At 51.6% G+C, this 25883-nt stretch overlaps 1 protein-coding gene across 1 annotated transcript in view; it reads right to left on the reverse strand.

Moving 5' to 3' along the window:
- Nucleotides 1-6529, reverse strand: part of GPC3 (glypican 3) — a 152506-nt gene extending 145977 nt beyond the window's left edge. The window contains exon 1 of the mRNA XM_082004242.1: nucleotides 6086-6529. Coding sequence (XP_081860368.1) covers nucleotides 6086-6416 — 331 coding nt within the window. The 5' untranslated portion in view covers nucleotides 6417-6529. The remainder of the gene's footprint in view (nucleotides 1-6085) is intronic.
- Between the last annotated feature and the right edge of the window lie 19354 nt (nucleotides 6530-25883).

Genomic DNA, 25883 nt, shown 5'->3' on the forward strand with positions numbered 1-25883 from the left:
ACTCATGCTGCAGTACCACCCAAGAGACCCAGATGCTGCACCCCAAGTGCCAGGAGCTGTCAAACCATGCACGCTCCAGGAACATGGTGGACGTAGAGACACGAACGCCTGGAAACGCACCACAAGCCTACAGATCAGACACTAGCATGAATTAAACTGCCACACGTTTTTGCCTCCATAAATGCAATGGAAAAGGTCCTGTGAGTCATCAAATCCTACCCCCTGCCTCCCAGTCCACCCCCTCTACGTATTTTATCTAACACAAACACCTCCAGTGATAGCTCCGACTTGTGAGATAGCAAAGCCCATTCCGCTGCCTAATGGCCCTTACTGTTAAGACTGTTTGTGTCTCCCAACCTACACACACCCCCCCCCCCCCACTTTTCTTAAAGTTTCAAGCCATTACACCTCATAATGCCAGTCTCAGCCCTTGCAAACAACCTCCTCCTCTTGTCATAAATTGTTACAAATCCATTTCTGGAAAGAAAATGCCCCACGAATTACTGCAACAGTTTTATTAAATTGCATTTGGATGCTTACATACCAATCTTGGCAAGATTAGTGATACCGATGCGATGCTAAGCACAGGAGCCTGACCCTCTGACACCCAACTCCCATGGGTGAGAAGGAGCTGGATGCAGCCCCTTCCATAGGTACACAGACACCAGGCACCGTCAGTGCTGTGCCATTTATGCCATCTTGGGGAACAGCAGTGTAAATGCTCTGGTAATTTTGCATATGCTCCTAGCTGACAGAACTAATCTCTACAGCTGCAGTAATTTCAGCAGCACCCTGCCTCTTCCTTCTTCTTCAGACACAGGGAATTTTTACTGAAGACCGGCTACCAGTGAATTTAAAGCATTAAAATTTGACTTTGATGTACAATTATTCCCATGGATAGGTGGTTAGTACAGCAGAAGTGAAAATCATTTCAGTGGATTAAATGTCAAAAAAAATCTGGAGATCATCTGCAGGCAGTTGTGAACTCCTTCATGAGGCTGAAGGATTGTATTTTGATTTTAAGGATCCCAGGATAGCTCCAACCCTGTCATCAGATACAGGCAAACAAGCTGTGCTTTCCACTGAGGCATGCAAGCCTGCCCACCCAGATCCAATGGCAGCTTAAATCAGATTAACATTCCCCCCAAATTTACCCCAGGCATTGCCAAAATGAGAAGCTGGCCCTGCTTAATGTTATACTACTGCAACCTCCTCCCTATGCAACGGCACCATTCAACTTCCGCGCTCTGGAAATGCCGGAGGGCTTCGTCCCAGCCTCTTAGTCCACTGGTTTGTTAATATTACACGTAAGAAGCTGCTGCTTTGTGTTAATTTTCTTTCTCTAATTGTTTTGCAGTCAGCATCATGCTTTAAACAGATAAAAGCAGTGATTCAACTTTTAAATGTAGTAGATTTTCCCCCAGCTATTTCAGTACTTCTTTATTTTATTAAAAACCTTCTTTTAAATTATGTGACTAGAGGATCGTGCATCTGTCACTGGCTTTTAATGCTCAGCATTTGGGGGGAAAATGCAATGTGACTGTTCAAAACCCAGGTTAAGTGCTGATCTTTTTAAAACCTAATTAAAGAGATATGAATTATGAACCAACCTCATTCAATAGGTGATTAAAATTGGAACTGTATGGATACTATATGGGATATTTATTACTGCTTAATTATCTTTTATTTTCTGTTCCATCTTGTGTTTCACAAGACCAGCAGACTCTGGATTCCTCCCCAAGTCTTGCAATGTTGGCCAGATGATTGCCATGCAAATATAATGCTCTATAATACTGCATCTTTTAAAAGAAGTGGTTATGCAGAAAATAGAGAGGTTTTACAGAGTAACAGTTTCCTCCTAACAAATGTATCAACAATACTGTCATCAAAAATATGGAGTTAATTTGTGGGCACCCACTCACCATACGTGTTTCTTGCAGTCACACACACACACCCCCACCCTACAGCCATTCCAAAGACTGGGAAGAACACTGTTCAGGATGTTGTTAAAGTTAACCCCTGGGGAAAAAAATAAAATTAATGATCTCACTATAAAACCACTGCCTGGGGATGTTACTAAATTTTAGGGTTCTGCTCCTGCTCTCTTAACTGTCAAGAGAGTAACTTGCAGGCCTGAAATAATTAAGAACAGAAAACTCAATTATCTAGTGAAGGAAGATCTTAAACCACCACACTAAGCTAAACGGAAAGGCTGCATGGGGAGGAGTATCGTTAGACCCAGTCAGGAAAAACAGAACAAAAGACCAGGAGTACAAGGGGACCCAATTCGCAAGCAAAGGTGCATTGACTCCAGCAAGAACAGCTGGGATATTTAGTTTTTAGGTTGTACATTGGCACACACCAGCTGCTAAAAAGAAGAAAAGAGAGAAGAGAGCTTGACACAGCCAGTCAGTTGTAAAGCTTTACACTTCAACTCCAAAAGCAGAAGGTTAATCTCCCCTATTTTCTTAGGCTGAATCCATATTTGCTTCTATCAAAGAGAATGAGCAAAAAGCTGGAAACTGCACTCCGCTGTGGGAGGAGGAAGATGGACCCGCCAGCAGATATTTCTACTGAGAAGAATATTCCTTAGCCTCCACGCAACCAGGAGCAGTCATCCATCCCCACTGCCCGTCTCGGCAAAGCGACAGCTCACCCCTTCTCCTCTACCCACATGCACCAGCTCAATTATCCAGAGCGTCACCACAAACACAAAGGAATCCAAATGGCACAGAGGAGAGAAAAACAGACCAGGAAAAAAAAAAATGGAAATTCAGGTTACTGTTTATACATGAGAAATTATGCAGGGAAAAAACAAAAGGAAGAAGAAAACCAAGACAGGCGGTGTAAGAAAAATAATTTAGTTATTAATGACTGTGAGCAGCTGAGGAAGTTACCCCAGAGCAGAACTGCAGGCTGGCTCACGAGCTGGCATCAAGTCTCAACTTCAGAAAAGCCTACGAAAAGCACCCTCCCACCACCCTGCCTTCGCTTCTCTCCAGCAGAAGGCCTCTCACCTATCTGGAGCGGAGCTGTTGGCACGAATTACACCCTCTCACCCCTCTGAACAGCCAGCCGCTGCTGAAGGTAGTTAGCTCATACTGCTCCCCACCTCGGAGCATGCCAAAGAATGCTCCAGAGCTGCAAAAACCTGGTCCCCAGGCTGCAGGACCAGAGGAGACCAAGTTTCTGCTCACTGCCTGATGCACGCCTTCAGCTAGAATTACTCCCGTAACATTAATACTGCTCATGAAACAGCATGACACTTCCCTCACATTTATCTGAATTGCCTTTTTTTTTTTTTTTTTTTTTTTTAATTAAAAGTGTCAGCCTTGTGTAGCTGGGCTCCTCTACAGGGAGCGCTGTGCCGATGCCCCCCCAGCTCATGCACCACTGATCCAGTAAAACAGAGCTGTGGGACACTTCTCCTGCATGTGTTGCAACTCAGCAGCATTTTCTCTACTTATGCCTTCAGCCACAACTGCTCATAATGCAAAACGTGGCCTCCAGAAGTCATCGTTTTCTGTTTGTGTCAAAAAAACCCAACACGTTTCAAGGAAGTTGTTTAAACCCTTCGTTTCTCCAGGGTCATCTATAGACAAGGGTTCTCAGAACTGATTCTGTGGTGATTTGTGACTGGGAACTCCAAAACTTTTTTGAATTGACAGATGTGTGGAAAAAAGAAAAGCAATAAACAGAAGCCCAGAAAATAGTCCTTGAGTGATGTTCCCCTATTACAGAGATTTATGCAGCTGCTACTAGGAGAAGCAAGTGCTCTGAAGTGTAATTACTACACAGAGTCACGCAAGATGGGCCAGATCCAAGGTATAAGCAAGCAGTCATTGCTTTAATTATGATCAAGTTTATGTACTTAGGCAAATGTAAAATCCACTTTCGATTTGATATGCGGGAACTTTATCATCATAACAAGCTGGAAGCATTCACTTGAAACACCATCCCTGTTACGAGATATTGATCCAGCTACACACAGGTTCTGCAGGGAGGCCGAGGGCTCCTTACTCCTCCTGAAGATGCAGCTGGGGCTCCCAGGGGAGCAAGAGCACCGCTGAGCAACCCCAGCAACCTGAACCCTGCTGGGAAAAGAAGATGCCTGGGAAAAGGCACTCACTACAAGCACAGCCCAGGTGGCACCACACCGCCCGCGGCCAGGATGGAGGATGCCACTGGTTTCTGGGGAAGGATGGACCACGTTGCAGCATGGAAGCCCCAGCAGCCCCTCGACATTCACAGCACAGCCTGCAGGGACCCGCCAGGAACAGCCTGGATACCTGCCCTCCCCGGTGCCTCTCCCTCTAAAAAATGCACTCCAAGAAAATCACCTAAGGGATCAAAGCAAATGTTTCACCAACTTTCACCGAAGCAAGGGAAGACATTTCTTTGACTACAGACAACAGAATATGGCATCTTAGTGGTGATAAGAGCAGCTTTTTCCTCTCCCTGCAACTCTCCGTGCAAACATTTCATCGCAGAGTATTTCCAGTGCTACCTCCACGCCGACCAGGAGGTTAAGGCCCTGTGGGATGAAAAGAGAAGAGATGCTGCTCCTGCAGCTACTCTGATGGGAGCATAAAAAAAAAAAAAGTCAAAAATTACATGGGAAGGGGATGTAAGGATAGGAAGGGATAAGGGGAGAGACTCTCTCACCAGGATTTACGTCTAGATTCTCCCACTAGATCTCTCAGCTGTTGGTAAGCTGAGGCATTGCTACAGTCCTACAGACCAAAGGATTTGGGGTTTGCACCAGCAGACACAACATCTTGCAGTCCCAACCGCAAGCACCCCGCTTCTCCCCTTCCTCTCCTGTGCTGCAGCGCATCGTTGCTGAAGCAACTCTTGTATTTCTGGCCTGTGCAACACTGAATGCGAGAAACGTACCTCAACACATCATTAAAAGCAGCCACTGCTAGCGATGATCTCATTGCACCTCCCCTGCCTGTCACGTTTGCTTGGTTACCTCTTCCTTTTCATACTTTTGTCATAAGCTTTTCAGGGCGGGCGTTCGCTGCTGCCTATTTAACCTAACGCAACAGCACCCGAGCTCTCCAGGCAGCTCTATCACACAGCTCTCAAAACCCACCCTCCTGTGTACGCTCATGCCCCGCACACAGCCACCCACCTGCAGGAGCCGACACTCCCTAGTTACCAAAACGCTGCAAAAGGACCTTCAAAAGGCAGAGACTTCAAGTATTTCACTTACTTTTTAAAGTAAGAACGAGGCATATACACCGAAAGCAGCCTCACAGGGTGTAGGTGGTGCGGTACCTGGCAGGCAGCCGCCCGTACTGCTGACCGTACAGCAGAGTAACACCTCGCCCAGATCCGGAACAAGCTCCCGCCCGGGCCTCCGCGCCCCGCACGGCACACGCACCGCCCAGGGAGCCCCGCGCGGCCGTGCCGCCTGCGCCCGGACCCGTTTCCTGGGGCTGTGGCAGCCCCCGAGCTCAGGCTGGGGACGAGAGCTTGGATTCTCTCCGAGTACCTTTACCGAGCCCGATGTCCCTCAGGTGACAGCTCTGCTCAGCACCGCGCTGCCGGGCACACAAAAACGGCCCTGGCAGAGCCCCGGCCCGCAGCGGCGTGAGGGGTGCGCGGTGCCTCTGCTCGCTGGCGGGGACGCCACGCTCTCCCGGGCAGCCCGCACCGGACAAGGGAAGAGCCCCTGGCAGGGCACGGAAGGACGGCCGGCCCCGCGGGCGGCAGCAGCGACGTGGGCTCCCTTCCCTAGAGGTGGGAACAGAAGGCCGGCTCACCGAGGGGATTCCCATGGCAGGGCCGTGGCCGCAGACTCTCTTCACCCAGCAGCGGGGCGCGCGCGCCGCACCGAGCGCGGCGGTCGCCGCCACCGAGCTGCAGAGCAGCTCCCCGCGGGCGGCGGGAGAGCGGGCGGGCAGCCCGCGCCCGGCCCCGCAGCCGCACAGCAACCCTCCCCCGCGCCCTCACCTCAGGGCTCACCGCCGCCTCGCCCCGCAGCTGGCTGGCCACCGGTCCCGGCGCACCGCCGCCTCGGGACACCGGCGAGCCCCGGGGGGGAGCGGCGACAGGCCGCGGGGCTGAGCGGTCTCACCTGGCACAGGGCTCTCGGGCACCCACTTGGCTCCGGGCTGCAGCACCTGAAAGGCGGCACGGACCGGGCGGCAGGCGGCTTCCCCCGTCGGCTGCGCGCCCCCCGGGGCACCGAGCAGCGCGGCCAGCAGCAGCAGCGCTCCGCCGCTCCCCGACATCCTCCTGGGACAGCGGGGCGCTCCTCTACACCCCGCCGGCACGCATCCCCGCCGCGCCGGGAACGGGCTGCTGTGCGGCGGAGCGGAGCTCAGCCCCGCGCCTCGCGCGGCGCTCCCGGGGAGCCAGGACCGGCTCCGCGCGCACCGCCCCGCACCGCCCTGCCGCGCGCCCATTGGCCACGGCCCAGCCAGCCCCCCCGAGCTGATTGGTGCCCGCCCCGGTACCGGCAAACTTGCCCCGCGCGCGGCACCGCCCCGGCGCTCATTGGCTGCCCCGCCCCGCCCGCGCCACACCTGCTCCGCAAAGCGTCCCGCGCCACGCTGCAGCCGGGCGGGAGGGGGGAGGGGGGAGGGGTGCCCGTGCCCACGCCCACTTGCGCGCGGTGGGGCGTTGCACCGCTGCTTGCCGGGGCCGCCCCGCGGTTGCACGGGGCGGGGGGCGGCAGCGATGCAGGTTTACACGAGGCTGCGCGTTGCTCTGGAGCCTCCACCTTTGCCGTCTGCGCAACGAAGCACCTGCGTGAGCCGGCCCGGCGTTTTGCACAGTGCCGCGCGTGCTTCCGACGTGGGATTCGAAGGGAGGGGTGGTCTCGTTTGCACATACACGTGTAGCGAGAGCGCATTGTGCTGCGCCGAGAATAGAGCGGCTGCTAAAGCCTTCACCGTCCCTCTTTGAGCTGCGAGGGAGAGCGGAGTCGCGCACGCCGCAGCCAGCCCCCTTCCCCGTGGACCGGCGGCCAGGGTGGGACCTCACCTGGGAGCCCTGCGGGGCGAGCGCAGCCGTGCCGGGCGCTGCGCCCCTGCGACGGCACCGGAGACCCGGATAACCCGGTCTGCGAGGGGGACCGGGGGTGCCGTTGGGTGAGCACTGGACAAATTACCAGAGGGGCTACGCTGGAAACGGGCAGCCGTGCGTGGGGAGGCTCCGCCGGGGCCATTTCCCAACCGGTTTCCAGCCGGAGCTGTTGGGAACCCCTCACTCGCCAAGCTGAAGCCCCCACAGGGACCCCCAGGCCTGGCCAGTCTCTGTGTTCCCCGGCTGCGGGGACACCGGGACCCTCACTGTGGCCCCAGCCAGGGTCAGGACAGCCCAGCTCCATCCCACCAGCAAAAAAACCCCAAATACCAGCAATGTGTGCTCACCTGGAAGGGGCCCACGCTGCTCGTTGCTCGGCAAGCAGCTGTATAGAGAAGCAAGCAGGGTGGGGTGAGGGAAGGCTTTACTTAAAAGAAAAAAGCAGGGACCACGTACAAAAAATTGCCAAACTTGCGTTTGCCTAGGCTGCCTCCTCGCTGCTCACCCCTCAGCTTCCGCGGAGAAAAACAATGAGGGAACAAGCGTAAGCAGAAGAACGGGAAAAAGATCTATTTGAAATTTCCAGTGCAAATAGAGGATCAAATTATCGCTAATGGCTCGCTACCAGCTCTTTTTCACGCTGAAATTTTGAAAAGGGATGAAAAATGGAAATCCAACCTGTGTGTTTGTTCTAAGAAAATGCCAGCCAGGGAGAGGCTGTTAAAATATATTATAGATATGAGACTAATAAGCTGGAATGTGCAGCATGTCTTGTTGGTTAATGGATTGTCGGAGCCTGTTGCTGTTCGCAGACTGCACTATTTATTATCCGTTTATTGTGTCTAGTAAGCACGGCTGACAAAACTCCCATTAACTTGGTGGCAAAAGGTCCTGCTTTGCAGGAATTCAGAGGAATCCAGAAATTTCATTTTGGAGGAGCAGGTGGTCCACAGTGCAAACTGCACCTGATTTTAGCAGAGCAAAGAGCAGGCGTGCGCTCGGCGATACGGATGAGGATCGATCCTTTATGCGTTTTCATTTCTCCCGGTTCCTTCCATGAAATCCCATCACATGTGCTTCGGCTTATGTGAGCCGGGTCACGCTGGTAGTTAACGTACATTTTCTGCATCTCCTTCATTAATTTGGTGACGCATTTGTTACGTTTAAGCAACTGTTTGGGCTTCAGGTACAGTATTGCTTTAGGTTAGGAATCAGTTGGACCTAATTGCAAAAGACAAAGGCTGGTATTTGAAGCGCTTCTTTATATACACTGTTGAAATCTATAATATGTTTACGGTCTGAATTACAGTTGTCTAAAAGGCATTCAAGCATCTCCTGTATTCCTCTTCAAACCTGCTGTGTGTATTTCATTTAAGTACAGGAGGCTTCTACTGTTCCAGGTAAGTACACAGATATTGTCAAGCATGCCATTATAGCAAAGAATTACACACAGAGCCAAATAGGCGGCATTTAGGTATCTGCTAAGATGAGGAAGTGCTTTAAGATTTCAAACCAAATTAGAAAACATTACTGCTTTTTACTGGATCTGGCTTCACAGTGGGTTCTGTCATTATTTTGACAATGACGCCCTGCAAAAATAAAGTTTATTTATCAGCAAGGAGTTATGGCAGAAGTGAGTTAAAGCTTGTGGAAACGTACAACAAAAGCAAGTGGCAGCTCTTTCTTTCAGTCACTATTTTAGGCTATACTCAAAAGGCCGCTGACAGGGGAAAAAAGAGCTCACTTTGTAACTGAAGACTTTCTTCAATGGAGCAAGTGATTTTCACTCATTTCTTCCAGTTTTCATTCTGGCATTACTGACCTTCCTTGGGGTAATAAGCCCAAGGATGCAGCTTGATGGAGATGGAGGGTGAATCCCATCCTATCCATGGACCAAAAAAACTGTCATGTTCTATAAGCACCCCCAGCCCCGTCCCCGAGTCCAAAGGACTCTCTCCACCCCGTTGCCTGCAGAAGCGTTCCCCAGGTGACGATTGCAGACTCTCTGACTGCAGCAGCCCAGAGAAAGTCTCAAGCAATTTTCCTGAGCGCTGCACGTTCATGTGACTTGTCCTTTTAACATGCGAGGGTAGCAAGTGCAGGTTTGTCCTGGAGGAGAAAGCAGATGACTTGCTCCAAGATCAGAGGCAAAGTCACTGGGTTAGTTGTCTGCCAGCAGATGTAGTAAGAGCCAAGTCATTGTCTCATATCCAGGATGATAATTTCCCTTGTTACAACTGCTCACACTGTAAAAATTTCACTTAATCATCTACCTGCCTCAAGCCTGTAAGTAATGAGAGTCAGGATCGTGTGTAGCTGATTTTATCAAGTGCTCTTATGAAGTTCTCCACCGGGAACACCCTGAATCAATTAAAACGCCAAGGAGAGACGTAGGAGAGGGATTCGTACTCCCCAGTAGACGCTCACCAGGTTATCAACACATTTGACTTACTCTTCCACTATCGAATGGATGGATGAGCTCCACGGGGACCAGGTCAGCTGAGCCATGCCTGTAGCGGAGGAAATCACCGTGGGGCAGGGGAGAAAAGAAAAAAAAGTGGAGCATCTGTTGACACATCTGCATGTTTTCAGCACATACCTGGCAGCCTACATGGACATGTTTGGCCTGGATTTCTCATCCCTGCTGTGATCCCATTTTGCTGACCATGGCCCAGCTGCATCGCTTGAGGTCTCATGTGCCCTGCTGAAATCAAGAGCTGCAGGCAATGACGGCTTCTCCCTGTCAAAATGACCCTTTCCATCTTCTTCTTCATCCTGCAGAAGCTGCATTTTCAGGGTTTCATAACCACTTGTGGAGGAGGAGAAGGGAGAAGCTCTTCGCTGTATAACAGTACTCGCACGTTGTCTGATGGAAACAAGAACAGGGCATTTGCCATGGGGCACTGGGAGAATGATGGATTGCCAGGTAGCAGACATCCCTCCGCTCTTTGTCAGGGTATTATATTCCACGTGCCATACAGGGATGCTGATAGACCCATAAAGCATTAGCCTTTTCCTCACTCCAAAAAGCAGTGGCTGATAAATCATTAGCTCTCTGGAGTTTGTTGGGAGCAGATCACACAGCAAAAGCAGTGAAGCCTTCAGAGAGATGCATCACTTAAAGACACTGTAGATGCCAATAGAGCTGTACATCAAGAATACCTGGACAAATCACTTTACCTATCCAAAAATGAGATGCTTCAGAACTGGAACTTTTTTTTGCAAGTATGTACCAGTTTCAGTCACATTCACATCAGAAATGACTCCCAGAACCACGGGGAATCTCTGCACCTCAGTCCTGGGCGGTCCTCCCTTTTTTACAAAGAGTTTGAAAAGTCTTCTCTCCCGCTATAGGACAGAATACTTTCTGAAATTGCAGAATATTTCATGGGACAAAGTCCCAGCCGGACCCAAACCTTTCCAAACCAGCTCTTAACTGTGGATAAGACACAGGTTTTGCAGGGGGGCAGCTAGATTTACAGCTAACTGTCTGGTTACCTGAAGAGTTTTGCATCCTTTGTAAAACTAAAAATGCACAGACACAGCAGATGTGGCTCAAAGGCTCTTCCACACACCCCACATCTCTGGAGGACCCAAAGCACAGCGTGAAAAGACGAAACATGCGGTGTGTGGGAGTTTGGGTCATCCTGGTCATGGGGCGCAGCCTTCGGGGAGGAAGGATGCTCGTAGCACTCCTCGCCACTGCCCGAGTTGCAATTCCCATCCCTCCTCTGGCTGAGCACTGGCAGAGCCCTCCACGGGGCTCCTGAGCACAAGAGATTCGACGAGACGCAGCTCTACAGAGGGAATCAAAGCAGAAGAGAGGGGAGAAAACCGTTCACCGTGCGCCGCCGCCTCTGCTGGGAGCACAGAGCAGACATTTCTCAAGCTGATATTTTCATTTATCATCTCCCGGCGATTAATCAACTGAAGAGACGTTGCCGGGAGACAGCCCCGAAGGGATCAGCCCAGAGCATTCACCTATGAAAATAAAGCGCTGCCGACAATTACCAACCCAGGGCTGTCACGCCACGGGCATCCCGCTCGCGGGGGGAGCCGGGATGTAAAATTACAGGCGCTGCTGTGAACTAGCCCTGCACAGAGCGAGCAGGCTGGCAGCTTGGGTGCAGGCAGGGGAGGCACTCCGGATTTAACTCCGGGGTGATGCTGCACCCCCGATTCCCCGCGCTGGCACAGGCTCAACAGCGCAGGGCGAGCTCTGCAAGCAGCTGAAGCAACAGGCGACGCTCGAAGCGCAAAGCGAGACTGGATCTTTGCAGACCGGGCGGCCCGAGGAAGGGCCGTGTGGCTGCACACGCTGATGAAGTCCTGTTGTACGAGGCAGAGAGCACACAAGCTTTGAGAGGGGATTTACGGCAGAACCAACAGAAGTGATATTGAATATATAAATTCCTCCCACTCCAAAGGAGGCCACGACGTATTCAGGTGCCTTTCCAGGAATGCTTTTTTTCCTTTGCAGTGGCACCACTGTAAAACTTGATTTATGCCTTATTAAATTATTTTAATGCTTAATATTATATGCAAAAAAGCTGTGCAAAGAGATACATTAGAGGAGTATTTCTGCTAGGCTCATGCAGAAGCTGTCTCCCATTGCATGGTAATGAGGCTCTTCCGAAGGTATCGGAAGCATTAGACTGCTCCTCAAACACCGCTTTGTGGGCAGAAGAACAGATGGGTGACTTAGTGGCAATTTTATACCCAATAATTCAAGAAATTTTAGGGACGCAGCGTTCCTCTCCCTTGCTGACACAGATCAGGAGTCAGTCGCTGGAGCCAGAGGAATTGGAGCAGCCCCAGCGAGCCCCGGCAAAGGAGACGACCTTGGAGCAAAGCAACGTGAAGCAACATGAAGAGTCTTCACCAATGACAGGGTGAGCACATGTCGACACAAGGGAAGGATGGTGGCTCTGGGGCCAGCAATGGGCTACCGCAGTGTTCAGCCACCGAGGGATGACGTCTCTGTTACTTGCTATGTCCCCTCCAGCATCTTCTTCCTGCCCCCTCTCCGTTTTGGGCTTCCCACTCTCTCCTTTCTCATTAAAGAAAGGTCAGCGGCAAGGAGGAAAAACTGCAAACCAAAGGAGCTTCTGTTTCCACAGCCACTTGCTCCGAGTTCCCGTCAGACCCGTGGGGTCCTTGTGAGCCTCCTCCTGCCGCCGGGGAAGCGGCGCGAGGTTCTCTGGCTGCTCATTCGGCTGGCGGTGGGGCACGGCATCGACCTGCCCCTCTGCCGCAGACACCTGCTGCTCCCCCGAGGCTCTCTTGGCCTGTTCGGGCTTTTACTGCTCGGGGTCTCCCCGCGCAGACACGACGCCTGTGCCGAGCGCGGCTGGCTGCGTCCCGGAGCCCCTCTCTGCCCAGGAGGGGAGGGTCCCACGAGCCACACAGAGCTGTCCCTTGCCGTCCTTCGTCCCTGCTCCAGCCCGTCACGTTGGGAGACCATGACCTTGCGCTAATCAAGTGTTTTTCCAGCTGCCTTCATGGCCTGATCCTGCACCAGCAGCTACACAAGAAGCCGTCCGAGCACTCCTCCGGGCTGGGCAGTCTCGGAGCTCAGCGCACATTGGGCTTCTCCTTATTAGCATCCTCGCTTGCGTCTGCGAGGACATTACTAGATCTCAGAGGGCTTTGCTATTAAGATTGCATCCTTCCTGCACAAGCCGAATAATCTAATAAAAGAAACAGTAAGATTTAACACTTGTGCATTTGAAGGCATTTCCCAGACAACAACTAATTACCCTGCTGGACGCTCAGCCAGGTTTCAGAGGAGACTTCACCCCTCCGCGGAGGAGGACAGCATATCGACAGTAGGGAAGTTTTTTTTTCAGAAGGAGACTCACTAGACGTCCACGTTTGTCTCATTTCCAATCAGTTAGAATAACGAACCACCTTACATAAAGAGATTTATTTTGTCCTTAAATGTTAAATCATTCCTGCACACAATGCATAAATGTCAGGCCTCTCAAACAGCTCTTTGGGGGTTTGGGCTTTTGTTTATATTATTACTAGTAAACATTAAGCAGAAATTGAGAAGCGGGAAGGTATGAAGCAGAGCTAGTTTCTCCTGACTCCCTCTGTCCTTTAAATAAAACTGAAAAACCCACACCTGAGCTTATGGGTGTCTCAAGTAGAAATTCTCCTCAAATGCAGGAATCTCCCTGTATGTGCGTGTTTCAGGGACAGATGGGGAGAAAACAGGTCGCTGTGCTCCATCACCGCTCCCTTTTGTGACTCTGGTGTAGGGCACTTCAAAGGTTTTCCATAAACTCAGGGATTAGTGCAATTAGGTCAAAACTCCACTTTAATGAAGAAGGAATAAAGCTGTTGACAAATTACTCCAGAGGGCTTGGCCAGCAATGGAGAAAGCAAATAGAAACAAGCCCGAGCTTGTTATTTTTAGTGCTTTGGGGTTGTTAAAATCAGTCTCATGGTACTGGAAGTGTGGGGGACCCGACCGGGCAGCGCTTGGAGCTGGCATTGCCCAAACACAGGACCCAGAGCCTTAAAACATGGGGGAGAAGAGCTCCTGGGGCCGAGCCGCTGCTCGGTGGGCATCTCCAGAGCAACCCGAGCACAAGTGGCATTTTAGGACTTCTTTTTAACCTCAGTCTAAGGGCAAGCATTTAGAAAAATAAAAGTGACTGCGATGTATTATTCAATGGGCTGTTTTAGGAGAAACTGAATAATTTAAACAATACATGCTTAAAGCCAAGTGACTTTTCCTCCCTGTGCCCCCCTTTCTCTCGTTGCACCTTCTCTGAGGCCAGCAGTAAACGTCCTGCTGATTTCGGCGGAGCGGAACAAGCAGCATTAGGGTCTTACCCATGGCCTTTCAGGGTTTTGTCCCCATTTGCGACCTGGGCAAGAGTAAGGAGGAAGATCTTGGGGAAAGAGGTTTGGCTCTGCTAGAAACTGCTCCCACAAATGAGAATTGCTGAGCGTTACACTGAACTATCCCAACGCTGTCAGTGACCGGTGTTTAGTACTCACAGGGTGAGTGTGGGTGGCTTTGGCTTGGCTTCCCCTGGAAAGCAAGACCCCGATTCGACAAGAAAGTGCATTCAGTTTAAGAGCAAAATACCTCATCGTGGCACGGTACAAAGCACTGAGCCGATACCGACGCATTCTGCCAGTGCAAGCGTCTTGCAAATGCATGAAAGGTTCACTTTGTTCTGCAGACACTCTGCCAGACGAGGCATAACCGAGTGCCGAGGGAACGCAGACGGATTCTCACTCGCAGGACACGGTGCTAAACAGAAATCCTGCCACAGAGAGGTCCCGGGCCCCTCCACGAGCACAGCACTAATGCACCGCAAACTGGCCAGCGGCAGCTGACCGTCTGGGACCTTCAACAAAATGACTGAACTCCAAACCACGACGTGATCCCATTAAAAGCAGGCTTGTGTGCAAACCCCTGGCTGAATCCAGGCGGGAGTCTTAGAAGTGAAAAACTTCAGGACAAAAGGAGTTAGTGGTAGCCTTGCATAAGTATATTAAGCATCAGCCATGCAGCGTTCCAGGAGAACGTGCAAGCAGAGGTGAACATTTAAGTGTTGGGATTGAGAGTGCTGCAGCTCCATCTCAAACGCCTTCAGACCGGCTGACCTTGGGAGCTCCTTCATTGCCTTGCTCCCACACCTCTCCACCGGCCACATGCGGATAACGTTTTTTTCTGCTTTGCCGGGGTAGCGAGGAGATAAATTCCTAAGTACACTGAAGAGGATCAGCAGTTACGGGGCCGAGGTCACCCTCACACCTCCCTCGATGACAGCCCAAATGGACCGTGCGAGAGATGTCCCTCCGTCTTCCCGGTATTAGCATCGATTAAACACCACAGGGAAACTGCATCATGGAGCGACTTCTGACAATCATGAAGACGGTCCGGCTCACACCTTGGAAAAAGTCTTCGACAAAGCTGCCAGCGGGAAAGCAGCTAATTCCCACTGGCTGCGCTCGGGCTGCGGCTGCAACACCAGAAATCTCTGAGGTCCTGAGAACATGAAGATGCTGTCCTCGTTTCCAAATGGATTTCCACATTTATTAGATATTCCTGATAGAAATGTATGAGTAAGACAGATCCAATTAGTTCACCTAATGGTCTTGCATGATGAGATTGGCCTAACCATCTGAGTGCAGGATTTTGCACAAATGAAAGAGCATTCTCATAAAATTGAAAATGTAATTTAGCAATTTGGAAAGAAAATCGACAATCTTTTGAGAAAACTAATAGGTTTTTACTGTGTAATATAAGCTCACCTATCTAGTGTGGAAAAAACACATAAAGCATTAAAGAGACAACCTTACCACTAAATGTAATAATAATAAAACCGCCTCAAATTATTTCTTACTACCCTTCGTTGTTCATTTTCAGACTCTCCAGAAAGAGGGATTCTCTAGGCTTCTGACTGATAATCTCAACAATTCCTCATACAGCCGAAAGCAGCACACTCCCCGCAAGCTGCCACCCCCCAAAAAAGGGACATTTTCTGCTTTATCATTTAAGAGGCAGCCCCAGGGCCCAGATCATGGCAAGTATGAACTGGCCGAGCTGCAAGCGATTTCGTGGCACGGTGGGGCTGAGACCAGCCGAGGAGGTTTGTCTCTTTTCTGGAAGTATTTGTAACCACCTGAGGCTTTTTTGGGGGGAGACGTTAATTCACAGTCTCCAAGATTGGAAGCATCGGGTGGATTATCTGCTCTCCCGTACAGCGCAGCTTCACATTGCCCCCCGCTGCCTCTGCCCCCGGCCCATCCGTGTCGGTCTGAAGGCGTCTGGATTCCACCTGAAGACGTTAGGAAATGGAGACCCTGGGGTTTGCCTACCCGCTTCCTTCCCTCCGCGTCCCCTGCTCCAAACCACAGCCCTCCTTCCTCCGCTGCGCGTGTCCTGCGAACCAGCGGCCCCAGCCAGGCCTCTCCCGCCCCGCTGCAGCCGGGTTTCTCTCCGGAAAGGCGCAGGATGCAAAGGGCAGACCACCCTGGCACAAAACATTGCCTTCGCCTTTCAGGCTGCCAAACCACGGGCTCTGCACCCCCCGCAGCAGCTAAAGCCATCCAGCACGGTGTCAACACCACCGGGATCTTTCGTCCCCCTAAATCCTGAAGCCAGGCGGTTTTGCCGTTGCTGGGGCTGCCCGAAGACACCCAGCGCAGCTCCTCTGTCACCGGCACGGTGACGGCTCTGAGCCGTCAGAGCAGGTCGGGGGCTGTCTGCGAAAAGAAACCCCCTCCATCCCGCCTCCCTGCTGTGCCTCCCCCAAATCACTCGCTAGCATCTACTCCTCGGCCAGGCAGCGGGACGAGATGCTCTGAAAAAATATTCCACCGCTGGGCAAAGAAGAGCTTGTGTCTGCTGAGATGGTTTGCGGCAGCCGGAATCGGAGGGCGAATGCTGAGCACGCGGCACGTGTATCGGCTCGGTGATGCATGGAGATATTTACCTGACCCCCCGACTGAAAGCAAAGCGCTTCAATAGCCGCCGAGAGCACGGAAAGTGGTTTCAGAGACATAGCTAGAGATTAGAACAACACGAGCAGTGAGAAGTGGTGCAAAATTAAAAGCTGTGACAGTGTTTCTGCACTGGATTTTGGATTATGATTTGCCGCAGATTAATCAGGTACCTGCCCTGTCGGAAGCGTTCGCATCCCCCATCAGCTCTTTCTTGAATGCTGCTTCTGTTTTCCAGGCAGCGACAACAGCAGAAATCCAAAAGTTGGTTCCGCAATGTGCATAATTACCGATTTCAGAGAAAACCTACCCCTCCAGCTGCCCTGCTTGTATAGGTTATAACGTCTGGAAAGGGAACTAATTAACTCAGGCAGCTCTCTAGTACAGACATGAACTCACCGCAGCCCATTTACAGACGTGCTTAGAAATGCCGGCTTAGCAGGCAGGCAGTCGGCTATAAATACAGCCGCCGATGAAATCCCTGAACATCTCAGTGGTAGTTTTGAGCGGGAATAACTTGACATTTAATTCTGGGACAATAGCGAAATGTCAACATCTGTTGTGAAAACACAGAATAATGATTAAATTAACACCACTTGCAGTCTTTAAGCATGTGGTAGCGTAACACCACACCGGGATGCGCTTGGACAAAACTGGGCTGAGCTGCATGGTTTGAATTAAAGAGAGCAAGTGTCTGGGCTGGAACGCAAGGGGATCGGGCCCCGCTCTGGGCAGCTGTATTTCAAGGGTGGAGAGCCCATAGCTGCAGCCTGCCAGCTCGGGGATGACCATAACCCTATCAACGGGATTGCAACAGTCTATATGCATCACTCACAGCCCTTACAGAGGAAGAGTCTGTAACTACCACGGAGACCTCAGACCATCCCTTACAACTTGCAAGAGCTTCGCTGTGATGCAGCGGAACAAACCAAGGCTAGCTCGGTATTTAATTATACGTCTGAAGTCTTTTACAAAGGTTTATTCAAGGATTTCAGCTTTTGCTTCCTCTGATTACAAAGCAGGCTGGACATCTTAGCCTAAAACCTGTTGTGATCTTGGTCTGATGTCTTCCAAGTGAAACATCTCCCCATGTCACGAGGGTATGATGGTGGAGACGAGGTGAGACCCCACAGAAACTGATAGAGCAGGTGGAAAGCCTGAGTTTCCCGAGGCTCAGCATGAAGATCCCAGCAGGAGCTTTGCCATTCACAGTTCTCTACACCTCCAATCACAGAAGTACAGAATCATTAGGGTTGGAAAAGACCTTTAAGATCATCAAGTCCAACTGTCAACCCAACACCACCATGCCCGCTAAACCATATCCTGAAGCGCCACATCTACAGGCTTTTTGAACACCTCCAGTGATGGTGACCCCACCACCTCCCTGGGCAGCCTGTGCCAGTGTTTGACCATGCTCTCAGTAAAGAAATTTTTCATAATATCTAGCCTAAACCTTCCCTGGCGCAACTTAAGGCCATTTCCTCTCCTTCTGTTGCTGGTTATTTGGGAGAAGAACAAGCAGCCAACAGCCGCAGGCAGACAGCAAACACGGCAGCTAAAAAGAGCCTGGGAAAAAAGCAAGTAACGGTGCATTTTGGGCAATACACCCAAATTCCTCTGCACCACTCAGCCCCAGCCAGGAGCAGGACTGGGCAGCTTGCCCCGTTTGCAGGACTGTGTCTGAGAGGTGCCCGGAGCTCCCCCGAGCCCCCCGCAACCCTGCGAGGCACCAACCCGGGCAGGAGCTCACCCGAGCAACACAACAGTGACAGAATTTGTGAAATCACTTCTACTCATCTTGGCTAAAAGAAGGCAAAGCACCACAAACTTGGCACGGAGTGAGTTTTTGAGCTGCGTTTTATGAATTGGCCTGAACGCAGGCCAAATCCTGAAGCATCCTGAAGTACTCAAGGACATCGGTGCCATAGATTTTTTGATCTGAAGGAAGTTACTGTATTTAACCATTATGGGGCGATGTTAAAAAATGGTCCCTAAAGCTAGTCACCAAAGGGGCGGCACGTTAGCAATACTGGCCTGTTTGGAAAGCAATAAATACAGAAATTGCCCTGGTTTTCCCCTCTTGGTCATGCATCTACAGATTTAAAAAACAAAAAAAGCCTAGGTCAGCTGGTCCGTCTCCTTGGACATTTTACGCCATTCTGGAGGAGACTTTTGTGTTCACGGGGTCGGATCCGGAAAGGTGCTGAGTCTTAAAATTTAATTGCGGGTATTTTAAGGGTGAACTGAATTGGAGTAGAGCATTGCATGCAGCACAGCAGATCCTGGTGCTTGGCATCAGGCTGAGCGTCCTAAGCTCAGCCCACAGTCGGGCTGGTGCCAGGCACGAGGAGCCACAGAGAGGGACCCAGAGAGGTGCCCAACGTTCCCAAACTAGCAAAAAGAAACGTAGGTTTGTTTCCATACCCGAGTTCCCGATTGCGCTGGGAGCCGAGGGGGAAAAGCCAGCGCGTTACCTGTTAGCCTTGCGCCCCACGGGAAGGGGGGAGCGCCCGTGAGTGGGGCCAGCCCGTGCCAGAGAGCGGCTCAAACACCCCGTGCAGCACCCGATGGCACCTCAGCTCCTGCGGCAGCCCCGACGCAACAAATAGTTTGAGTTAATGCGGTTGAGCATTAACTAAAAGAGGGGTTAGTCCTCAGGGCTCCAGTGCTGGAAATGGGGCGGTGGAGCTGGGCTCAGAATCAGCGCTTTGAGCCTTTAACCTCGCTCCCCCTGACCCAAATCCTGGCCCAGCTGAAGCCAGTGGGAATTTTCTCCCCGACATTCGGCCGCCGCATCCTGCCAGAGAGCCGGATTTCCCCGCAGCGCGGGGGGAAAGCTTGCTTCTGCGTCTACCAACCTGACGCAACTCTGCGAAGAGATTTGCTCTGGATTTCATTGGATTTGAGCCTGGCATCGGGTCAGAGACCCTGACGCCGTGGTATCAAAGAACCAGAGGAAAGCAGGCCACAGGACCAGCACCAAGAAGCAGTGGAAAAGTTGCTTTCACACCACAAACTCTGAGGACGGTACCACACCGACTGCAAGCCACCAATTCTGGTTTGTTGGTTTTTTTCATTCAACTAGCTCATTTCTGTGCCTGCTGGTACACGATCACATATTTAGCAGATGAGTTTATTCATTGTGATAATATTTTTTCAAATTAGTGCTCCATGTTTTCTAGCTGATGGGGTGGCCGGGATTGGGGGACATGGAGCCTTCCTTTGAAGGTCTATTTTAGCCCATTGCTATCGTTAGCAGCCAAAAAGGGTGAGGGATTTCCTTGGCCAGCTCCAGTCTGCCAGCAGTCACTGGTGGCAAACTGGCCGCAGGATAGTGCGCTGCTTGGCAGGTGCCAGTCCGGGCGTCAGGACCACAGAGAGACACGCTGGGACGTGGCCTGAAATGGATTCATCATTATCTCAACAGCCAATAACAACCCACAGAACATCGCCTTTTCTTTCCCCCTCGTTATTAGCAGGATAATGATGCTCATGGAGGGGCTGTTTTTTCCAAATTCAGTCCTTAAATTCCATCTTGACCCATCAGCTGTTTACTCCTGTAAGTCGGCAGGAGAGCAATAGCAGAGGAGAACAATCACTTTCAAAGATAAATAACTTCTGTGTCTCCACCAGGGCTGAGTGGCCGCATCCAGTTCTGGCAGGAGGCATGAAATCTGCTGCCGGAACATCTCCCTCCCCAGCTGCAACGCTCCCCTTCGACTCATCACGCACGACGGCGAGAACAAAGCGACCAAGGAAACCATCTCTTTCTATCCTGGTAAAAGCCCAACAGTTCAGCAACAATTATTTGCATCACTCTGGATGGGGAAAAAAAAAGCACCTTTTTTCAAAAAACGCAGAAGGAGAGCAGAAAGCTGTCAGCAGTCAGGGCACAGCACCAGCATCGCCTCTGGCTCCCACGGCTCAATCCCAGGATTTACTTGGCTCATATCAGCGGTCACGCTGGCATAACCACGGAGAGACCCAGGCTCGAGGAGACCAGATCAAGTGAGGAAGAGTGAGAGCAGGGGATGCTACGAGTGCGGGTTGCTGCCGGCTTTCCCCATCCTCCGCCCGCGATACGGCTGTGGCCGAGGACACGTTTCTCCCACAGAGTTGCAATAGCTCAACCAGATTGAAGACACTAATAAAACCTTTAAATGGAGCCAAGGTGTCCTCCCAAATGCTTCACACCGGAGGACATGAAAAATTATTTGAGAGAGCAAGCGAATTGGAAGCATATCTAGGAGGAGTTGACTGGGACGACATGCGTTGATTTAAAACCAATAGTGCCTGCAGCTCTGTGGTGCAGCCCCGGGTGCGGGGCTTGAAATTGGGTTTTGGGCAGAAATTGGGTTTTGGGCAGCAGGAGCAGGATGGCACAAACTCATCGCAAAGGACGGCCAGGGCTCCGAACACCAATGTCTTCCCAGATACTTCCCTCAGCAGCCACCTCTAGTTTTGGGTTGTTTTGGTTTTGGGTTTTTTCCCCCCCAAGTGAAGTTTTGAAAAACCACAAAAGGCAACAGATTTATTCGAGCCTTTGGCGAGCAGGACAGAGCCACACTGAGGGGGTTTCCCATCACATCTCCTCCCTGCATCATTCTTGAGATAACTCATACGTACTTTTCTTTATCGTGATCACTATGGCATTTCTGACATTTTTAAGACTAGTAATATCTGGTAGGCTTTTCCCCACCAGCAAGCACATTGCTCCGCAGTGGGGCTTGGGCTTTATTCTCATTTCTTGTTGTTCTGTCACTTCTAATAACATGTTAACAGACACTTACTATTCTAACACTAGACTGTGAGCAGGAGGATTTCCTCAGACCCGTAAACTGCAGCCTGCCCGCTCACGCTGTCTGCGAGAGCAAAGCGTTGAGCAAAGCGTTTTGTTAGTGCAACTGGAGAGGGTTTTGGAGAGGAACATCTCAGAGGACTTTCCTTGGAGCCACTCATGGGGCTGCCCCAGCCTCACTCTCACTCCCTGTGCTCCTGCCGAGGGCACCCACCACAAAGCCTTCAGCATCCTCCTTTGACGCCCCGAGTGTCCTTGCTTTGGTTTTAAGTCCATAAGTCTTAAAACCATGAATATTATTTGCTACACTGATAAATCCACATTGCTTTTTTCTTAAAACCATGGATTCCCACTGGGCATTTGCTGTTGCATTTCCATTAAAAAAAAAAAAATTTAAGGAGAGGAATAAATGAGTCGGAAAGCTTCCAGAGTACCGAATACTCTGCATTAACAACTACCAGACAAACTCCAGTTAACTCTGTCCTCTCTAACAATCACTGGGAGCTGTGTTAACTCGTGCAGCAGCCAGTGGGTAGAAGCCGTGAAGCCGGGTGAGACCGTGGCCATAAACCCTTGTGGGGCTGGGCGACAGCACCGTGATGCTGCCAAGAGCATCCCTGCGCTCGGGGCGGGGGGGAGATGGGGGTCCCAGAGGGAGCAAATGCCACTAACCTGCGGCTGGCACGGCAGCAGCGTGATGAGAAAAGGCATTTATTATGCAGAGCTAATGCCATTAGAGGAAACAGAGTTTGCCCAGAGGAACAATGAAGCAGTGAGACACAGCGCACGCTGGAGTGGTTCCCTTGGGAAGGGCGATTACAAGGTTCGGGTGGAATTTGCGCACACGGGCTACGAGGGCGTTTGTCCTCGTCTGCCGCAGCCCCCTTGGACTGGGGGGGCTGAAACCTGGACAGCAAGCGGGGGGCTTGGGCTGGAGATTTCATCAGCTGTGTGAGCTGGAGATGTCTCGCTGTATTTTATTTAGAAACAGCCTGCCCTCATGTGGCGAATGGAAAACCGGGAGGGTGACAATTTTGGACTAAAACTGTCCAGCGAATGTGCCAGGGCCAGGAGCCGGAGCCAGGGCCAGGAGAAAATCCCTCAGAGAAGATCTCTCAGCTCCGTCCCTGCCCTGTCACACACAGCTTTTCCTCACTCATTCTTGTGCCTGTTTTCCCTCCCACCCCCGCAGCACCCACTTCTCGTGCTGGCCCGGTCATTCCCAAGTAGCCACAGGCAAGTGCCCCAGCAGAGCCCGAGGGTGCCCAGCGCAGCACCGGGGCTGCAGCACCCACTCCCACCGCCCAGCTGGTCCCCGCAGCACCGGGGCGGGGGGAGGCTGCACAAAGTCAAGGCAAGCCCTCAGCCGAGGCAGAGCGCTGGGGCTCCAGCACCTGAAATGAGGAAAAGCCCCGTTTGCGGTCAGTTTATGGGCAGAACAGCGAGTAGTTTTTCTTGAACGGCTCAGATAACAGTTTCTGAGAGGGTGCAGGCTCGGCTCAGAAAGGCAATCGCACTCACGTTGCATACGGGGCTTTCTGGGCAGCCTCTTGCAGCAGTCTCAGCTTATTGTGACAGGGGATAAAAGCTTTACCCAGAATCAACACCATCCAGAACAAGTAAAACCACACCGAGTAACAGACCCAAGCAAGCCCTATGCTCCCCACCCAATCCTTTTTTTAAAATCAGTGATGTGCACGAACCTTCCAAATCAGCACTGAATAAGCAGCCGTGGTGCAAGACCAGGCTGCGGCGAGGACCTGAGCACGCCGGCTGCGTTTTGGTAGCCGGGACAGTAACGCAACGGGCAGCGGGCGACGCTGCGGGGCCAGGAGCGAGATGGCCCACAGCCAGCCTCGACACGAGCACGGGTGCGTGGCTGCAGCTCGTGGCTCAGACGCGATCCCTCGACATGCCAACAGGACACATCGCAGCGGCTCCTGCCTGGGGCTTGCAGGAACCCAAAACGCAGCGAGACAACGTACCTGCAGGTCGTGGGCGCGCCCGCGGTGGCGGCACCCCCAGCTTCTGACGGGACGCGAGCGAAGCGGATCTGGTTCTGATTGCCAATAGCTTTTGAACCGCGGGGAAAAAGCGGAACAGGTCCCCACAGCAGGAAGCTGCGGCCGGGCAAATCCTGCCCGGCGCAGGTGCAAAGTTTCTAACCGTGGGACCAGCTCGCGTGAAGACAGGAGGGTCCCCGAGGTCTCGCGCCGTCACTCCAACCGCGCGAGGGGACAGGCTGGTGCCCGGCCGAGCACCGCAGGCTGACGCGGAGCCGCAGGGGAGGCGTCTCCCCGCGTTTACCAAACCCCTTCGGCCCGTTTGCGGAGCTCCTCGGTGGCAGCCGGCACAACCAAGCGCCAGCAACTCGTCCCCGTCCCGCTTGTGCGGCTTCAGACCCCCCACCGGGACACTGGCTTGTGACGGCCCGTTACAAAAGCGGGGGAAATGCAATAAAAGGCGTTGGTCTAGATGGCGCTCATGTGTTTTTTACAGCCTGAAAAAGCAGCGCCGGAGTTTCACCCTAACACCCGCTTTCTACCCCGGCTTCTCGCAGCAGCGGGTCCGACGGGCGATGCTTTCTGGGGGCACCTCGGGCAGAGCGGCTGCACAAGCAGGTCTAAGCCCCCACAGCAGGTTGCTCGCACGGGTCTAAGTCCACATCCGAGGAGTTCAGAGACCTGCTAATCCCCGTCTCCCACCACCAACCTTCCAGCAGCCGGAGCGTCAGCATTGCAACACAGACTGCCCGAATGAGAAACTATTATAAAGGCAGCACTGCAGCCCTGCCCGCGCCCGAGCGGAGGCTATAATTCCATTTTATCTGCTTGTCATCACCTCCTAAAACAAGCCAGGCCCATGTTTTAGTTGGAGAGCGAGGCGTAACTGGGTAAAAGAGATTTTTGATATATAAAAATCATTCTGAGCAGGTCTGTTTACCACACTGCTGCCTCGGGAACGGCCCATCAGCAGAGCTGTGGCAATGCAACGACCAGAGTTAATGCAATTGTATCTCGCTGCATTTACGGTACTAATAAAATTGCACAGGTAGGTGGCAATGGCAAGCAACGCTCCTTCCCTTCGCTGCTGCTCACACACGGGCTTGTTGGTGGAAGAACCACACTCTGCTGATACAGTCCCAACGTCGTTAAATTTAAATTTACCTTCTTCAAAAGTAACACCGGCTTTTACTGCTGATAAAGCACTTACCATGAAGTCTCCCCAAAACAGAGAGTGAGTAGCCATCTCACACGCCCTTCTGTGCTGTATCATGATAAAGAGAACGAAAACATTTTTAAGCAATCAGTTAAGCGCTGTCATATGCAGCTCTTGGATTGAAGGACAAGGCTCAGATGCAACATTCTTCAGCTATAGGGCTGATTCACAAGGTTTTCATCATCATCATAAACATTTTTAGTAGAAATTGCTCTTCCTTTAAGCAAGTATTTGGAGTTTTGCGTAAGCGGAAAGAGAGAGAAAAGGCTAAATTCTTTACCCATCCTTCTGCATCCTTTTTACTCCCTATCAATGCAAATCCAGATTTTTCATCAGTCAAAGCAGAAAACTTCTGTCAATACAAAAGACCATTTTTTAGTCAGAAAAAAGAAGAGGAAAAGAAAAAAGAAAGAGAGAAGCCATGTCAGCCAGTCCTGCAAGCCTCCCTGAGGGAACAGGGATGTCCAGGCAGCAGTGGCAAGACAAACCTCCCGCCTCCTGGGACAGACCCCACTGCCCCGTCAGTCCCCGATTCCTCCCGCATCCCAGCTGGAAAACTGAACACCCGGCTACAAGCCGCAGCGGTTTGCAGCCGAAGGCCCATCACCACCACCGACGGCGAACCTCAGCATGGGGATACGGGATTTTCAAGCCACTTTTGGGGATTTAAGCGCCCATCTCAGACCACTAAAAATTAATACGAGTGGATGTTCTGGGACCTAGTGCTACTTCAAAAAATTTTGTTTCTAAAAGCACTAAAGAGCATCTGCATCGCTGCTGGGTACGGGAAGGAATGAGCACTTTGGGCTTTGCTGCTAACACACACGGAGGAGTGGTCCAGCTTCAGAGGAGGAAGAGGGGGCTGTGTTTTTAGGGCAGGAAGATCTTAGTTTTCTTTTCATTGCTGCAGTGAAGCTCTGGGTAGGCAGGCAGGCTGGCTGACAAAGTGTGGCCTTTGAAGTCCCAGGAGATTTGTTACTTCTTTCAAGTTTTCAATCTGTCCTGCCAGCCATTTGCTGTTGCCGCAGGGTACCTACCGGGGAACCAGGTTTGGTGCCTCCACCAGCAGAGAACAGCATGAGAATGGCACTTTGCACCGAAGAGCCCATTTCCATTAAAAAAAAAAAAAAAAAAATCACTTTACTCCAGCTCCATATCACCAGAGTAACAAAATGGTATTTCCTCTTCTATAGGTCTTTATTTTTATATATATAAATAAAAACAGCATTGGTGATTTTCCCTTTGGCTCGGTGCTGCAATTCCCTACATTTCACAAAATCCTTTGGCAAATGAAATGTTACCTTTACAAGCAACACTTCCAATGGGAAAGGTAATTAGCCAAAATAACTGGTGACTTCTG

This window comes from Phaethon aethereus, assembly GCF_964289735.1.
Source record: "Phaethon aethereus genome assembly, chromosome: 10".
Classification (NCBI taxonomy): domain Eukaryota; kingdom Metazoa; phylum Chordata; class Aves; order Phaethontiformes; family Phaethontidae; genus Phaethon; species Phaethon aethereus.